This window comes from Carassius carassius, chromosome 38 (assembly GCF_963082965.1).
Source record: "Carassius carassius chromosome 38, fCarCar2.1, whole genome shotgun sequence".
NCBI classification, from domain to species: domain Eukaryota; kingdom Metazoa; phylum Chordata; class Actinopteri; order Cypriniformes; family Cyprinidae; genus Carassius; species Carassius carassius.
The window spans coordinates 16,162,474-16,181,790 of NC_081792.1; the positions used below are offsets into that span (position 1 = coordinate 16,162,474).

Sequence of the window (19,317 nt, forward strand, 5' to 3'; positions counted from 1 at the left end):
CCCCATTTGTCATTTGCGACAGTTACCAGTATGTAAACAAAAGTGTGTGCAGTCCTTACATCTTTTATGGCTCGTCAATAGACCTGCCGCCTTACTATTTCGGTAAAGCATAATGCCAAATTGTCCAGAATTAAATGGCCTACTGAACTGACATCACATAAATTTTAGCGCAATTTAAGAATTAGACATAATAAGGCAATATATATATATATATATATATATATATATATATATATATATATATATATATATATATACAGTACAGACCAAAAGTTTGGACACACCTTCTCATTCAAAGAGTTTTCTTTATTTTCATGACTATGAAAATTGTAGAGTCACACTGAAGGCATCAAGGGCTGTTTGACCAAGAAGGAGAGAGATGGGGTGCTGCGCCAGATGACCTGGCCTCCACAGTCACCGGACCTGAACCCAATCGAGATGGTTTAGGGGTGAGCTGGACCGCAGACAGAAGGCAAAAGGGCCAACAAGTGCTAAGCATCTCTCGGGGAACTCCTTCAAGACTGTTGGAAGAACATTTCAGGTGACTACCTCTTGAAGCTCATCAAGAGAATGCCAAGAGTGTGCAAAGCAGTAATCAAAGCAAAAGGTGGCTACTTTGAAGAACCTAGAATATGACATATTTTCAGTTGTTTCACACTTTTTGTTATGTATATAATTCCATATATAATTCCACATGTGTTAATTCATAGTTTTGATACCTTCAGTGTGACTCTACAATTTTCATAGTCATGAAAATAAAGAAAACTCTTTGAATGAGAAGGTGTGTCCAAACTTTTGGTCTGTACTGTATATATATATATATATATATATATATATTTACAAAATGTTTGTTTATAGATCTTAAAGCTGAAAATAAAAACTGCTTTTTTAATTATAAAAGTCAGAGATGGTGGGTAATGATAATTTAATACTAAATTATGACTGTTTTTGGTGCAAAATACCTTACCTAACATTATATGTGGGCTTAATGGTAAAAATATAAAAACATTTATGTTAAAACTGCTTTAATTGTCATTGGAGTAATCCAAGTTTACACCAGAGACATTTAATGTCTTTAAAACGTGTGTGCATGTCTTAAGTATTCTGTGTGCTCATGTCACCTTTAATTGCTGGTCTAAATCCCACCATACACAAATAAGCAGATAAACACACACACCATTCTTTTTCATCAACACTAACCCATCACTGCCCTACCAATTAAGTAGAGTCTGAAGAAAAATGATTATCTGGTAGAAACAGGATTATCATCGCTTCATTCCTTTAAACACATATACACACACATATACACAAAAATACTCACATGTTGAAATTGCTGCACGTTTATTGAAAAACATATTATTTATACGTCTATTATTTGAGGCCTAAAACTGTTTAAATCATAATTTTTTACAGCATTTTTTGCATTTCTGTGGTTCAGTTAGGATATTTAAGTAGTTTTTATATAAATGCCTTAGAAAAAAACAATACTGTTGTGCATCTTGAGACAAAATAAATGCACCGACATATTTTAGTGCAAGTTTCTTTCAGTTTAAAAAACTCACTTACATTTTAGTCTGGGATTAGGCCTAAGTCTTGTTTGTGAAACTGGTATGTTTGCATATTGTTGACATCTTGGGGCTATACTACTGAGATATTTAACATAAAAAAATATAGTAAGTATTGTAACATTTGTGTATTATCCCCATTCACAGCTCTATTTTTTATTTATAACCCCCACCCCCCCAAGATTTCATTCTGATGATAACCATGCCTCAAGTGCTGTCAAATGAGCTCAACCCAGAAAACATTCCTTTAAAAACCAAGCAATAATTATGATTTTATGTAATGCTTGACTGAGCATAAAACCAAACCTGTGGTTTCCAGTGTTGGGCTGCAATCGTAGACGTTTTTCTCCCATGTGGCTTGACCGCTGTCAGTTTTTTTTTTTTCCTCTTGATGATTCTCAGCTGTTTAGGACTAAATGTCACGCTTGCAAATGCACAGTAGATTTATGCATCTGGTATGCCCTGAGTAATCAGTTTAACACAATGTGTGTTAGCGAGCTGAGCACATCATGACTCCGAGTCAGAGGCCCTAAGGTCCATTTTGTCTCCCTGTGTGTGTATGTTTATGTATTTACATCAGTGTGAAAATGCTATTGCTGCGACGTGTAGAAGGACATTTCTATCCTCATTGCAATTCGTCCTGCTGGTGTTTATCAGAATCTGCCACTTTGAGAAAGAGAGTAAGGGATGCACCGCATATGGATAGTGTGATGAACTGAAAAGGTGTGTACTACTATCTGATCCGCTCCCTTTATGAGTCATCAATCAGCAATGACATCACACATCTCAATTTCCCCAGCAGATATGAAACTGGCTTCTACTCGGGCATCGGCTAGTCTTGTCTCATTAGCTGCTACTCCAAGCATCGAAAAGAGTGTGTTAAGGTTTATTCCCACCAAGAGGGAAATGAAAACACAAAACAAATCGTAAAATGTTAAACTAATGACACCAAGAGCGAAACCCACTGTTTTTCTCTCTGACTGCCACTGAGATGGCGGGGAATTCTAAAAGATTACTTTTTGCAGATATTGTAGACTTCTTAGGGAAAAATAGCGTTTATCATGTCCTAAAAATTATATCTATAATTTTTTTTTTAATCACAGGTGTGAATAGGTTCATATAAATAAATTGTTCCATATAAAGCCTCTCATTTTAAAGATTGAAAGTCACTGCAAATATTCCCAGTGAATATTAATGCTTTTTCAAGGTGTTGTCCTCTTAAGTGAAGTTCATCAGCGGTGTAACACTAACTATATTGGTTGTCCACACCAACAGACTGTTATCGGTTATGTCATCTGACACTTTAATGCTTGATCTCATTAAAGGTGGGTGGATTCTGATTGGCTGTCAGTGTTTTTATAGTTTATAAAAAAAAAATAGCTTTGAAAGTAAATCCAACGACATGTTGTGTGGTGTTTACTGTTGTCCTTTCCAATCTCAGAGAATTAGAAGGATTATTAAAACTTTATAGTTATTATTATAGTCATTGTCCTTGGTGTGAACGGCCTTTAAACCTGCAGGAAAATTAATATAAGCTGGTCTTTTCAGGGTGGAACACCATTGCGGTCTCATTTTTCTTTTCTGGCTAGATCAATGCTGCTAGGGGAGGATAAACATCCATGATTAGTGATCTGTACAAAACTAACCTGATTTAATGTTTGAAAGGAAGGATTCCAGCAAGGTTTTTTTTTTGTACTTTTTGCTAAAAAATCTAGCAGCAAAAATTATTTGTGTTGCAGACACATACTCGGGATATCAACTGTCCAAAAGAAGTGGTGGCCTGGCTCCAAAGCAAATCAAGAGGTTTTTGGTGAAAAAAACATTTTTAGGTAATGGTTGTGAGGAGCAACTTCTCCCCGACTGCTCACCCTTTGACTTGAAGCATAGAACCCACCAATCACACGATTTCACACCTTGTTTCCATGACGATGCTCTGCCGCACTTTGCGGTGGGGTTTCCTGTTAAAATGATAGAGCGAAGAGGTCTTGCACACAACATGCAGACATATCACCTTCTGGAACAAAGGCCAGCAGGCAGTGAGGACAGACAGAGACAGACAGGTGTTTTCAGGACCACTCTGCATCTTATTCTTTCATTATGTGTTACCCTTGAATGATTTTGATTGACATGTTTGTGTGGACCAACTGAATCCACACAAGCGGTGGATGAGAAGTAGTACAATAGCCATCAGAGCTGTATCTATGTGTGTGTATGCACTGGGCCATTTTAACATTACATCATGCCCTTCCACCTCCAATTGCAGGCCATGCCAGTTTAAGACTATTCTAATGTACACAGCTGTGTTCTACCTAGTGAGCAGCCTACATAGGCAGTAGTGTTTTCACAATACCAAAATTTCAATATTCGGTGCCGATACCAGTGAAAATACATGGTTCTCGGTACCAATTTCAGTACCAAAGCAAAACACAAAAATATGCTAATTAAAAAAAATTCTCACTAAAAATTAAACCAATGCCATTCTTTATACTTATTTACAATTGTGTTTAAAGTTTTTCTACTAGTAATATAATTATGAAAAACGGTAAACAAGTTTCACCCAAATTTAATTTGTCTTTTAATTAATGACATTTAAACACCTTTATTTTTTGGTAAATAAAGGGGTTTTTCTATAAAAATTAAATCATGGAAGAAATATTATGTGATTTATTTCTTTAAAAAATAAAGTTTTATACATTTTTTCAACAGTAGTAGCATTATAACATTCCTAGCACAATGCCTTTATGTAAAAATGAACTTTTATTTTGACGGGTTACCGTGAATACCTTTAAATTGACACTGGATTTACTCAAATGAAACGGTAAAATGCTTGTGAAGTGACTCAGAACAGTTCTGGTGATGTTGTTTATGTAATTATGTCCTCATTGAGACGGCAGACACGCTTCAGTCTATGTAGTAAACAAACCTGCACGTCTCTGCCATTCATTCATTCCCACAGAGACGCGCAGAACATGCAGGATTCATATTTCAACCAACTTTTGCGGCTTAACATTTACAGATACTGGTCCATATGGACATTTGATTTGATTAATTTATGCTAACTTTGACAAATTCCTTGACTGTCCATATTAATGACGGTTTCATTTTCATGACTGAATTTTGAGATTCGGTTTGTGTTTTCTGCTTCGCGGAAATCATACCGCTGTATGCGTCAAGGACCAGGATGACTGGGTACTTGGTACCACCGGTACTTAAAGAAACCTGGTACCATGACATCTTCATTTTTTAGTACCGACTTAGTACTGAAGTACCGGATCTTTTGACAACACTAAGTTTAGGCAGTATTCTACAGTATTTGTAACTGTCAGGAGAACTATTTGAAACACACGAATAGCAGTTCACGTGGGAGACTCACAATTGAATTAAAATTATTATTGTTTAGTATTGAGTTAATTGTATTTTAATCAAGATTTCTCTTTGTCCGCTATCTTTACATTAAATATTTACAGTGTTAAATTAAGTATATTTAGAATTTATATTTTGCTACCTTCATATGCCTTTTTGGATTTATCACAAAACTTGTGCAAGTTCATGATTGGGTAAAATAATTCATTTTTATTAGTGCCATTCACACAAAGGCAAATACACTGAACAAAATTATAAACGCAACACTTTTGTTTTTGCCCCAATTTTTCACGAGCTGAACTCAAAGATCTAAGACTTTTTCAATGTACACAAAAGGCCTATTTCTCTTAAATATTTTGCAGAAAAACTGTCTAAATCTGTGTTAGTGAGCACTTCTCCTTTTCCGAGATAATCCATCCACCTCACAGGTGTGGCATATCGAGATGCTGTTTAGACAACATAATTATTGCACAGGTGTGCCTTAAATTGGTTATCTCAGAAGGTAGCACAATTAAGCACAGTCTCCCTGTTGTAACACGCTTCACTTCGGGAGTGTTTGTGATGTCCTAGAATGCTGCCTGCATAGGGATCTGACAAGATTTTGGAGTTGCACAGTAGTCTTGAATGAAAATGGTTTTGCGTCTGCTGTCGTAAGCTCCACACCAGAGACTCATATGCTGTTGTGGCGGCTCCTGGGAGACTGTCTTTCATTCCTCTGTGTGTCAGACTGCATCACTGACAGATGGTCTTGACCGTCAGAATCTGTTCCTATCAGCCTGACCGAGGAAGGGGGGTCCAATACAAACCCTTCAGTCTTTTTGTGCCCTTATGCACAATTGCACATGCATGTGCACATGCAGTCCATCATAATCGTCTCCTGCTAAACCTTCTTATTAGTCTCCTCTGTGTCTGATGTGATTCACGCTGACCTGTCACCAGTGTTCCCGCTGACCTGCGATGACATGTTCAACACTGATATGGAGGAAGCTCTTAGTCTCTCACACAAACAGTATTGTTAATTTGAGTTCAGGTGTGCGCTGAATCATTCAACTTAATTGCAGAACTGAAATATAACCAGTGTCAGTCAACATTTCTTGGCTATTCTGCCCAAGCCTTTGAATAAATAATGATTAGGTGGAGATCATGTGGTATCAGTCCTACACTAAGGAAGGATGAGGGGAAATGGCTGGCGTCTTGAAACTACCTCAAATTGCATGACTATAGGATTTGAAATGGGTCCAAGAGTTAAGAAGCAATCACAATAAGAGTCATCCACTTTTAATGCACTGGTCACTTTGTTTGATTTTCATTCATTGAGCAGCACTGCTTTATGGGATTCAGATAAAGCCATTATGTGCCCAGTAAAGTGAGATTGATTAATTGATTACAAGGTATTAGGCAGCATCTATTCTCTATAAGCAACAACCTCCAGACAATCTCTGTGTTATTAAATCAGACCCGCACAGATCCACTCTTAAACTCACAGACTTTTTTTTAATGCTTTCCTGTTGCAGCGCAACTGTGGAATAGTATTTCTGTGCAGAAAATAATATTATAGAAATTACACTTAAGTTCATAGGAGTCATCAATGTTTAGCTTAATCAATATTACAAATTGAATTGAATTGAGAGGCTTTAGTTAACATCTTTAATGATGATTCAGATAAACTGATTATTACTGGCCTACATAAAATGATTGTTCATTTTAAAATGACAGTTTCATAAATGTATAAATTTAAATTTAAGGCAATTAAAGGAATAGTTCACCCAAAAATTTAAATTTGCTGAAAATTGACTTACCCTGAGGCAATCCGAAATGTAGATCAATTTGTTTCTTCATCAAAACAGATTTGGAGATGAGTATCATTACATCACTTGCTCACCAGTTGATCATCTGCAGTGAATGAGCGCCGTCAGAATGAAAGTTAAAACAACTGATAAAAGCATAACAGTAATTCACAATTATTCCTTTAATATTATAAATTAAATTATTTAAATCAGTTGTATTAGAAGTTACATGTAAATGTAATCATTTTGTAGTTTAATTGTTGAATTAAAATTAAACAAAAAATAAATAAACAAGTGTATGACAATGACACATCTTTAAGGCCAGAGGTCAAATAATTGCAACGATTTAAGAAAAATTGCACTACCAAACTAAAAATTGTGATGCAGGCTTTGAAGTGAATACATAAAGGAGAGAAGAATAAATAGTGTGTTTGCAAAAAAAGGGCATGTAGCAGTGCTGCAGAAACTTTTAACAATTAATGGACTGTAGATGGCCAGAAGGGGTGAGGGAGGGTCGGAGGGTGGGGGCGGCAGACCGCAGAGGATGATCGTGTTTGTTTTGGCGATAAAGATTCAGGATCGAGGCAGGGCTTGATGGGACTGGTCAATTTGCAATGAAAAGGACGATGGAAGATTGAATACCTGGAGATGTATCAGAATAAAGAGCAGGCGCACTGGACAGGCTGTGCGCATGTGTGTTACCATGGGCGCGCTCACACACAGACAGACGACTTGCTCTCAAGCGAACGGCTTCACAATAAGCAGCCAGACTGGAATCAAGAGGACCGATCACACACACCTGCTCAGCATCTTATAGCACCATGCAGTGAAACATACACATGTCCAGCTGTGAAATCACTAGCACACTCGTGTTTGGCATGATCATGCTAATGAATCTTGCCATAGTGAAAACGTTGCAAGACATTCTTTTTTCTTCTATTTCCTGTTTCTTTTTTATGCTACAAATGACGTGCACATCTTTTTATGCATGAATGCATAATTTATGCATGGCCTGTCAGATGCAGCCTTTCTGATGGAGGCGTGGGACGGGGCGATGGCACATCGGCGTATGTAGAAGTGGGAGGGAAACGGTGTTCGGAGGAGAGAGTACGATGGTAAAGTGAGCGAGAGAATGCTAGCATTGGGGAGAGAGAAACGGAGAGAAGGAGCAAACACATGAAGAAGGAGCGAGGGTGATGCACATCGAAACAAGGAGGGGGAGGGCAAAAAAGAAGAAGAAGAGGGAGAGGGAGAGAAAAAAGAGAAGCTCAAAAGACAGGAGAATCAAGGACTGGCTCTAGATGCAGGATCCTTCGGCAACAACATCGCGAGGAGCAGGGATGCTGGAAGATGGTTTCAGTAAGAGGGGAACTGACCGTTGCCTATAATTTAATGTTCAGTATCTTGGACTCCTTCTCCATGGGTAATAGCTTAGCACCTGTCTGGGCATAAACCCCTCTCTGTTTCTCTTCCTGTGTCTTTCTTATCGCTCTCCTCTTTTTCTGTCTTCATCTCTCGCTCAGTGTCTGGTTGGTTTAAAGGGATCGTTCTCCCTGAAATTACATCTCTGGCTTCATGTACTCAGCAAAGAATGTTGCGTAGAACATAAAAGGAAATATTTCGCACAATGTACCAGTTGCTTTTTCCTTACTGTGGAAGTGAATGGTGACCAAAATTTTTGCTCATTTGCTTTCATTATGTACGGGAAGCTAGGACTTTCTGTTGAATATCTCCTTTTGTGTCTTATGTAAGCAAGCATGCTTCAGTTTGGTCGAACTGTCCCTTGAAGTCTAAAGTGTCTGCTTAGCATTTAATCATGATAATGGGGGCATTCCTATGATGCGGATGGTCCGTGCTGCCCTCTTTATGCTCTAGGAGTGAAGGAATGAGAGAAGAAACAGAAAGAGAGACGGGGCTGCCGCCGCACCACACGCCCTGATTGGAGTCATCCATCTGTCTTGGGATTACTTTCAGATTTGTGCCTGTGGGGAAGGTGAAATCTTTGTGTGCACACAATTAATATTTCTGTCTCTTTTGTTTTCTGTAGGGGTGGCACCTGCAAAGAAAAGCCCCAAACTGGTGAGTACAGCTGTCTTATTCTCATTCTCCCCTTACTTTGTCTGCGTTTTTTGTTGTTACTCTTCTCCATGTTGTTTCAAAATCCTTTTGCTCATTATCTGTGTCATTGGTCTAGTGTTCAAAAGAAGTTTTACTATGTTGCTGTTCTGGCAGAAAGAGTCTGTTATGCACTTTGTTCAAACACTCGGTGAAACCATGTGGTCAGGGATGGGAGGGGGGTGTTCACCCCTGGGAGGAGGGCTGATTTTATTGGTCACATGGGCGTCCTGTAACAGCCCTCTAATGATTTACCAAAGACAACAAAACCAGCAGGTTTCCAGCCTTGGAGCTTCAGGGACAGAATATAGTGATTTTTAATCTTTGGAGTTTGACCAGCCTGTTGATGATAGATGTAGGATTTGAGCTCTCAGTGAGTCTGTGGACAGTTGAAATAATAATCAGTGTTCTTCTGTTAAAATGGCAGCCTTGGGTTTCTCTACTTTGTTGAAATGGAGTCCATGCTTGTATGACTCCTCAATGCCAGATGAGCGTCTCTTCATTCTCAAATGTTCTCTGTTTTATTTTGATGGATTTATTAACTACTAATTAAATTGTGGCTTCATTTTCATTGCTGTATTTCTTCGTTCTGCTGTAATGCACGGATTCGTAGGTTGTGCTGGGAAGCAAAAGGATGCAGAGGTGTGTGCGTGGGTTTAAAAAGAACTTCAGATGACTTCAGTTGAAGAGGGAACATTACAAATGTCATAACCTTACCCCGCTAGTGGCATTTTATAACTAAATGTGATGTATTACTTATATTTGCAATTTATTTAAAACATGAATTTAAATAATTTTATTATTTATGTAATAATAATAATAAAAAAAAACTGGAATGAAAATGCTTCTATTTTGCATTTTTATAATTTTATTTTTATTTTTATTAATTATTAAAGAAAAAGATTACAAATTAAATTGTCAGCATAACAATTAGGGTGATAACTTCATTTTAATGACAGCAGCATTCATTTTGTAAGTTTGAGAAAAAAATGATTTTATTTATTTGTTATATTAAGATTAACCATATATATATATATATATATATATATATTTCATGAAACAAACTTACAAAATGTGATAACTAAAGATTAAATGAGTTGAGGGGCTTAGAGGGTGTTGGTTGAGAGGGTGAGGTTGAATAATAGTTGAGTCAGAACATTAAAAAAGCAGTTGAATGTGCCGATGTAATTCATGGCTTGAATTAATCCTGAAGGAGAGGTAAGGAGAGTCGTGTGTCATTCTGTCCTTCAACTCATTCATTCACTTTTCTTTTTTTTGTTTCTTTTTTTCTTGCCTGCTTCACATTTATACAGTGAATGCAGTGCATCTTAAAGGTCCCGGGGAAGTTGTGGTGCTTTTTTCTTCTCTACTCATGTTTCTTTTATCCCCCGCCACAGCAACAGTTGGAGCGCAAGGACAGTCAGGGCAGCTCTCAGCACAGCGTGTCCAGTCAGCGCAGCATCCACACTGACTCTCCCCTCCACGCCTCCCAGGCCTTACTCAACGAGTCGGCCGCCCCACCACCCCCCTCTCAGCCCCTGCCAAGCCTGCCACAGGACCCTCCGGTAGACGGAACTCTCCAGAAGAAACCAGATCCCTTTAAAATCTGGGCCCAGTCCAGGAGCATGTATGAAAGTAGGCGTAAGTAATATGGGGTTCCGGTGGAGGGTGCATTGGCAGCGGGTCACTTGGTCTCTCCTTTATATTTAGTTGGTAATGGGATATCATGTTTGGTTGGTTGGGAACAGGCTTCATTCCTTGTCTGATTATTCTGCTTTGCCATTTAGCTAAATATTACCATTTAGATCAACATCTGTTTGTTGGAGAAAAATATGACTTAACCTTGGTGTGAATAGATTATTGCATGGTTGGATTGGTTTAACATCAGTTGTAATTTTATGCCAAGTGTGGTTTCAACAGTTGACACCAATTTTAAAGCAAGACACTATAGGCAACAACAGGATTTTTGCATGCACTTTGAGATTTTTGGCTATTTGGCTATTTATTTATTTTATTTTTTTTGAGTAGTGGAATTTTTTTTTGAAAATGTATTTTATTTCACTTTATCTGTTTGCATCTGTAGATTTCCATTTAAATACATACTTTCGAAGGCTGTCTTTTTGCACTAAATAATGAACTTAAGTAGCACTAATTAAAAACATTAAAGACATTAAAAAATCTCTTATACATTTTTTTGAGTCTAATATGTCAACAAAATGAAACAAGATTTTTGAACCTGGCTTCATCCAATGTTCAGATTTCTGTTCTGGAAATTTGTGCAAATTAGTGCATATTAAATTTAGAAATGCAGTTCTTAATGTAATCAATCAACTTGGGAAGTAAGGTGAAGTAAATTTTTGTCCTACTCAACTGGGGTGGGGTGTCTTGCTTTAAGAGTGGATCTATACTTAAACAAAATTGACATTTTCAACCAGACTGCATGGCTGTAGTCTTTCAGTATTTAATTAGCTGTCCAAAGCTAATATAAACCATTAGCCATCAATTAGAATCTGCTATGTCTGTTGTGATCAGAGAACTCAGATCTGTCATCTGTACTTCCAAAGCTATTCATTAGACTTTCTCATTCCTTCTTTCATTCACTTTAGTTTAACCAACTCAGTGAGAATTCAGTGTGAACGGCGAGACACTTCTGATCAATTACACTCCTCCCTGCCATCAGTAGATTCACACAGTGCACTCTACAACACATCTTTTGACAAATGTGCATATAATTGCTAGTGGTGGAAGACAGTGAATCCTATACTGCTTTCATGTGTTCCAGAGAAGAGGGGCTAATTAACAGGAATATCCTTCAGTGGATGTTAAAATGCCGTGGAAAGGAGTGCTCCAATGTTTGGGTTGGAAAATTTAGCTAACTTGGAGTGTCTTCATTGTTTCCGTTTTTCTTTTATTAGGGTCCCTCATTAATAAGTCCTTAGAGGGAAGCTGTTTGGACTTGGGATGATAATCGTGAAGAACTAATCAGCTCCGCCTCTTAACTACTCCAGTTATTTAACAGTTTCATTAACAGTTCTTTTAAGTACTTTTCAGAAAAAAAAAAAAGTTCCATAGTCAAAAGATAATACAAAACCAGACTAACACTGGTTATGCTAAAGTTTAAACAATTCTTGCATAACTTTTACAAATTGTTTAATGATTCGGAAAGAACTGACTCTTTAGAATCATTAATTCGGGAATTGGACTACCCTTATTTAACATATGTTTTTGATTTAAAAAAAGAAGAGAAAAAAAGACTCATTGCAGTAATTTATTTAGAAGCTGGATTACAGGACTAAATGTTTTAGATTCACTAAAAAGACCCGAATCTTAAGAGTCATTTGATTGAGATTTCCAGTAGTTCTGGTGTATTTTTCCGATTCACTTTAAACAACCGGCTTATGGTTGGTCAGTTGCATAATCATACTACACTGTTGCAGTCCTTGAATGGATTGAAAGGTAAATCATTGCCATTTTTTTGACCAGCTTGATAACATTCAGTCCAGTAAGGGTGAGCAGTGAGCAGCTCCATTGAGAGGCTTTAGTGCAAATGAATGTAAGTTGAAGGTCAGTCTTTGTCATAATGCACAATTTAAATAGTCTGCCACAAACGTCCTTGATGCTTAATGGAAATCGAACAGTATGGGAATATTGCCCATGCAGCAGCCATTTTCTATGGCTCTGGAGCCATTCTGTTTCCTGTTTCTGTAACAGTATATTGCTGTACATCTGGTTAGACTAGAGACAGGTCCTTGTATGTGCCATCTGCTCCACACGTCCAGCTGCATTACAATAGATCTCCAGTAAAAACCTGTGTCAGAACTTTCTGCCCAGATCCAACAGCTCTCTCTTACTTAAAAGGCGTAAATATCTCCCGACAGAACATCATGTGATGCATTGGAGAGCTACAGGGTCAATAATGTAAAACCTGACAGATTGCTTCAAGTTTGCTTGTTGTGACTGATTTGACATGGAAGTGCTGTGGTGGAGATGGCACTCAAGCGGTAGTGTAAAGCTCAAGGGCACAGCTGCTTCAGAAGACCCCTGTATTCTGTCTTCAACTTCACTTGATCTGTAATCTAGATTTGTATGCACATGTGTCAGTGCAATCATTTTCCCAGATGGGAATACCTGTTTATCATTTTGTGCTATGTGAATTCATTCAAACAGAGGATTCATCATATCTCACCTTCATTGGTGTGAACCAATTAGAAAAAAAACCTAGATGTGAGATGCAATCATTAAAGCGACATTGTTTGCTTTTCTGCCACCTTGAACCAGCAGCCATTCTCAAAAGAGGGAGATTTAAGTTCTAAATCATAGCTTGTGCGTCATTCCGCAGCTCGATTGATCAGGGGCTAAAGCTATTTTTTCTCCTTTTCAGTACCTGATTATCAGGAGCAGGATATTTTCCTGTGGAGAAAAGATACCGGCTTTGGATTCAGGATCCTTGGTGGCAACGAACCTGGCGAGCCGGTGAGTGCAAAGCAATGAGTGCAGGCTTCATTTGTGCAATTCTGCAAGTATATTATGCTCATTAGTTTGTTAATTTATTATTTAATTTTTTTTATTATAAATAGTAATTTATTCATTTAATCAGTATCTTGGGGTAAGGGGTAGTTGTAATATATAAAACATATTTTATGTATAAAACTATTTTAACTATTTTAAATACATTTTCTAAATATTTTATAATTATTATACATGCAGCTGTCATAAGAAATTGTGACCAGTTACAGGACCTAAAATATACGCTAGCATATATTACATTGTCATATTTCATACATTCAAACACAAAAAGAATTTGTTCATGCTTTGAATTAGAATTGAATATGTTCATAAAAAAAACATAATTATTTTCTTTTACATTTTACCTTTTAATATTTCTTTTAGCTTCTATTTTTTATTTCAGTTTTAGTCATTTTAGTCCATGAACTTATTTTAGTTGTCAAGATAACGATTCTAAGTTTTTTGGAGTTTAAGTTTTCAAGTTTTTATTTTATTTTTTTTTATCTGATATTTAGATTTTATTTTATGTCAGCTTTTTTTTTATTAAAGAAAACTGTTTTAATAGTTTTGGTTTTAGTTATGGATAACAACACTGGTGAACACATAAATATGCTTGTCAAGTAAATATTTGATATTTTTATTTTAATTAGTTATAACGCCAGACAGAAATACACTTGCGCTGTTTGACAGTTCTAAAGGCGCCCGACAAATATAGACCCTTTGAAGATTTTCCAAATGTAATAGTTCAAGCTTGGCTGAGTTCTCAGATTCAGTCTTCACAGCTTGTGCATGATACACATTTCTATGTGAAATGTGCCCAGTGCATTACAAAAACAGGGAAAGCATCTGCCCTGTGTGTGTAGGTTGACAAAAGCTTTGATCTGTGCAGTACAGCCTCGATCAGTCAGAAAATATCTCTCAGACCACCAGTTCTTCCCTTTAATGAGGCCATGTTATATGTTTGAACTGATGAGCTGGTGTCTCGGACTCTAGTCCTTAAAGAATAAAATACAGAGCTGCCTGCAATGCTTCTCTTTTTTGCTTGTAAAGGGGTATAACATTTTCCAGAGAGGTTTTCTGTTATGAGAGCATTTCACAACCATTAGTCTTAAAATGAATGTGTTTCAGTGGACGAAACAAAGTTGACGAGTTTTGAAAAAAAGTGATGAAGTTCAGTTTGGCCAAGACAAATTTGTTAGTTGTGAGGATTTTTTTCTTTTTAACTGTGTGTCTCTCTCTTGGTTGTATAGATTTATATTGGCCACATCGTGAAATTCGGAGCAGCTGATGAAGATGGGCGTCTGCGATCAGGAGATGAGCTCATTTGTGTGGATGGAACGGCTGTTGTGGGAAAATCCCATCAGCTAGTCGTTCAACTCATGCAACAAGCCGCAAAACAGGGTCACGTCAATCTGACCGTGAGGCGCAAGACTGGATATGGATGTAAGGAGGCTCTAAAATATTATTATTAATGAGAGAAGTTACAGGCCATGAATATGTATTACTAGTCATGAAACTGTATTTTATGTTTTTATTGAAATATGTGTTTTGTCCCCATTTCAACATAATTATTTTATTATGTTATTTTAGCTGTTTTTCTTTGAATTATTCTGGCAACCAGGTCATTGTGTCACCTGCAGAGATAATAATGAGATAAGCCAGTGGCAGATACAAAAACATGAAGCCACACTGAGATTTTGTTGCTCATATTTGACTGACTAACTATTTATTCATTCATTTATTTTGTTTTATACACTACTTGAAAAGTTTGGCTGAATGTTTTTAAAAGAAGTCTCAAGTTTCATTTATTTGACCGAAATACAGTAAAAAAAAAAAACTATAAAATTGTGAAATATCATTACAGTTTGAAATGACTGTTTTCGATTTTGAAAATGTAATGTATTACTTTGATTTCAAAGCTGAATTTTCAGCAGCCATTACTCCACAGTCTTCAATTTGGATCCTGGAATTGTTACGACCAGAAAAGCTCATCAGTACTTGAAGTATTACAAACTTCAACATGTCTTTTGTATCAGTGTCATAATTCATATCAGTAGGTAGAGTTAATTCCAGAGTAAGTGTTAATTGCAGCTTAAATGTGCACTTATTGCACTCTACAACCCGAGCGTTATGACCAGCTTGACTCCTGGAATTGTAAATTATGCAGGATTTTACTGGTCTGATTATTCATTCCTATCAGACAGACTTTATTTAAATGAGAGTTCATGGCAAATGATAATGAGGGGAGGCTGACTCTGGCTAATTAATCTGCGCGGGGCTCTGAATCCATATGTCAGGTCTCAGAGTATAAGTTACCCTTTTCACTCATCCAAGATCACCTACCTGAATACAAGTCCCAATCTAACCATTATAAGAGAGCAGGACAAGAGATTTCATACTTCCTGGGAAATAGCGATTACTCAATTTTTAATATTCTGTGACCAGCTGGTTTATGTATTTACATGATCTGTTCAAGCAATTCAAAAGCACGTTTGGTTTGTAGATCATACACATGATTGAGTCTAAGCCTTTGCCTCTCAAGCTTATTGACAAAGAGCTGGTTTCTCCTTGAGCTGTAGAACATGAATCTCTCAGAGTGACCTTCCTAACACTCTTCCTCTTCAGTGGCAAAGGTGGATGGTGAGATGCCTCCTTCCCCAGCCTCCTCTCACCACAGCAGCACACATGCCCCGTCTTTGACCGAGGAGAAGCGCACGCCGCAGGGAAGCCAGAACTCCCTCAACACTGTCAGCTCCGGGTCAGGCTCCACCAGCGGCATTGGCAGCGGAGGCGGGGGCGGCAGCAACAACACGGTGGTCCCCAATGCCATCCAGCCCTACGATGTGGAGATCCAACGCGGAGAGAACGAGGGATTCGGATTTGTCATTGTGTCATCAGTGTCGAGGCCTGAAGCGGGCACCACTTTCGGTAAGATTGCACAGATAGTTTTGTGAATGAATGGATTGGATTTTTATTAAATAATTAATTGATGTAATGTTATTTAATTAATTACATTTAACCGTTGTTATTTTTTGGGTGAGGTTTATATTAAATAAACAGAATGGACCCTTTTCACATTTCCGTGGGTTCTCAGATGTCATAAAACGTATATAATGGTAAACGGAATTTACAAAATATATAATTTTTTGCACTCCAATTGGCACCAGTAGCAAAAGGAAAATCCATGACAGCGTTCCTATCACTTTCCAAAGGAGGTCAAAATATTAAGACATTGATTATATTGATCAGAAGAAAGTTAAGTGTCTCAGCCTTTGTATGAGAAACATTCATGCAGCATCATTAACCAGTTTTTTTTCCTATAATTTATTACCAAGCTTATAAAACAAAATATAGTGTAAATGAATATTACATTTAAAAAAAATATATATATATAAAAATCTTTGCTAGATTTACATTTACAATGTTATTAACTGTAGAAACGCATAATCACAATCTATAAAAAGGGTCCATTCTGCAGTTTTTTGTTTTGTTTTAAATTTTAAAAATAAATGGCTATCAATATGGCACTAGCATCACCAGCGTTTTGAGTTTGATCCCAGAAAACACTTAAAATTCCAAAACGTATGACTTGAAAGCACTGTAAATCACTTGATAAAATTGTCTGTCAGATGCATAAATGAGAAAAAGCAAAGTAATCCCATATTTGCATATTCATTTTTTTAATTTTTTGTATTCTAAAAAGAGAAAATGACTGAGAGATTCACATTTTTATGGGAGCTCTTTGCCTCTGAATGGCACTTTGGTTGTGGATTTCAGTTTTTGGTGGGTGTGGGTTCTTCATATTCTACTTATGCCAATCTGCATGTCCTGTGTTTTTCTTATTGCAAAAGGCAGTGTGTTTGCAATGTCTGCTTGATGCAGGGGTCGATGTCCACCCTCTGTGTGGGGCTCTATTTCTGCTCTACTTCCCAAAGCCAGACAAGTCTCCTCCACACAAGATTTTTTAAACAATTGTAATTGATAGAGAGATCAAGTTAGAAAAAAAGCAAATCAAGTATGACATCCCATGTTTACAGACTCAGATCTTTCTCCACCATGTTCATCAGAATGCTCCCGCTCTTTAAACTCACAATAGTGCCACTGGCAGCCTTCACATAAGCGTATACTGGATCCAGCAGGCTCGGTGATTGCTCCACGTGGGAGTTTTGTTCAGAGCTTTATGACAGAGGAGAGGAATGACAGATCCGTTTTTGAGAGGAATAAAAGCGAGGAAGCAGTGCTTGGCACTCGTTTACTACAGTGATGAAACGCATGAGTTCCTGTTCCAGAGTCACTGTGAACGAGGACCTCGGAGCATAAATCAGTCATTAGTATTACAATCAAACAACAAATCATCTTCATAGCAGTGTAACAAGCCTGACAGATTGACTGAATATTTTATAGTTGTAGCTACTAAAATGCCATCACAGCATTTAGATTGATCAAAAATGGCTATGACAACTAAAAATCGGTTGGTTGAAAGGACAGATATATATAAGAAAGCAAAACTTTTAAAAGGGATGCTGAGCCCTGATTCATCACATGACAAGGAGACATGGTTAAATGACAGAAATTATCAAAAAATAGCTAACAGCACCTTTAGTGCCACGATAAATTAACCACAAAGCACAAGCTTGAATAATCTTAATATAATCTACTCATTTCCATCAGAAAACTAGGCAGTCAGACTGGAAAACAGTTTTTGCAAACGTAGGGAGGCGGGATCCTGAAGGGAGAGAGTGTGGTAGAATTCCGCTAAAAGGCTAACAGCATCTTTAGCATAATGCTAAAGGGAACCACAAAGTGCAAACTTGAATAATCTTAATGATACCTAGTCATTTTTTATAATTCATTGAATAGGCAGTGTTACAGCACAGTGCAGTTCTCTAAGGGAAGAGTTTACACCTTTTTCCCATAATGAATAATTAAAAAAGCGATGGTGATTATTCACAGGATCTGAAGAGTGCTACAGAAATTATGCTCAGGCTGATCTACTGTAGCATGCAAATGCTTTTTAATAGTGCCAAATTCAGAAGATTTCCTATGTCCGTTCTTGCTGCTGCCCCCACCCCCACCAAACCTTTGCTGTCCATGCTGTAACTAGGCAGTCTTTGAAAATGTTAGCACTTTGGCTTGGTGTATGTGTAACCCCTACACATTCTCTCTTTCCTTTTTCTCTCTTTCTGTTTCCTTTTCTCCATCCCCACCAAAAAAAAAAAAACATAATCTTAATTAAAACTCATACATGCTCAATCAATGTTGGCCAAAAGCTGGAAACGCATGTGTGGCAATGCCTCATAAAATAGGTCGTATCATCGAGGGAAGCCCAGCCGACCGCTGTGGGAAACTAAAAGTCGGAGACCGGATCCTGGCTGTAAACAGCTGCTCCATCACCAATAAGTCCCACTCGGATATCGTCAACCTGATCAAAGAGGCTGGAAACACGGTGACGCTGCGGATCATTCCAGGAGACGGTCAGTTCCTCTCTCTCATTCTCTTTCCCTTCGCTCAAGCTGCATAGCTGAGGTGAGAACATATTGATGCATGTGGGTGTGTGTAATATGTGCAATAGCACGGCTTCTTAGCATACTGCTCTCATGTGCCTCACAGTAATAATGAAGATGATACATTCAGCCTTATTAGAAGAAGAATAATGAACAGGAACCTGTGAGGGGATCAACACAATAAATATTCAACACACTCTGATAACATTAGAGGCAGAACACCTTCATATTGTTTTGTTGTAATAATGACAGATGGCACACCGTGTTTTTTTAAATTAAAGTTTTAAGAAAAACCACATCTTTGATAATTAAGTCAGAACTAACTGAACGCTAGTTATTGTTATTTATTTGTCCAAAAACCTGTTTATGTATATATATATATATATATATATGTATGTATATAGAAAAAAATATATATAAATATATATAAATTTAGTTATTTATAGATTTTCTTTTCTGTTTTTCTATATATATATT

At 37.3% G+C, this 19,317-nt stretch overlaps 1 protein-coding gene across 7 annotated transcripts in view; it reads left to right on the forward strand.

Annotated features, from left to right (window-relative positions):
* The window catches only part of LOC132119427 (membrane-associated guanylate kinase, WW and PDZ domain-containing protein 1-like), a 134,441-nt gene that overhangs the window by 104,740 nt on the left and 10,384 nt on the right, over positions 1-19,317 (forward strand). For 5 of the 7 annotated variants that reach the window (XM_059529371.1, XM_059529374.1, XM_059529377.1 and 2 more), the window contains 6 exons: positions 8,763-8,794; positions 10,228-10,471; positions 13,212-13,303; positions 14,587-14,779; positions 15,962-16,264; positions 18,607-18,810. In XM_059529371.1, coding sequence (XP_059385354.1) covers positions 8,763-8,794; positions 10,228-10,471; positions 13,212-13,303; positions 14,587-14,779; positions 15,962-16,264; positions 18,607-18,810 — 1,068 coding nt within the window. The remainder of the gene's footprint in view (positions 1-8,762; positions 8,795-10,227; positions 10,472-13,211; positions 13,304-14,586; positions 14,780-15,961; positions 16,265-18,606; positions 18,811-19,317) is intronic. The other 2 variants (XM_059529376.1, XM_059529373.1) reach the window with 2 other exon arrangements.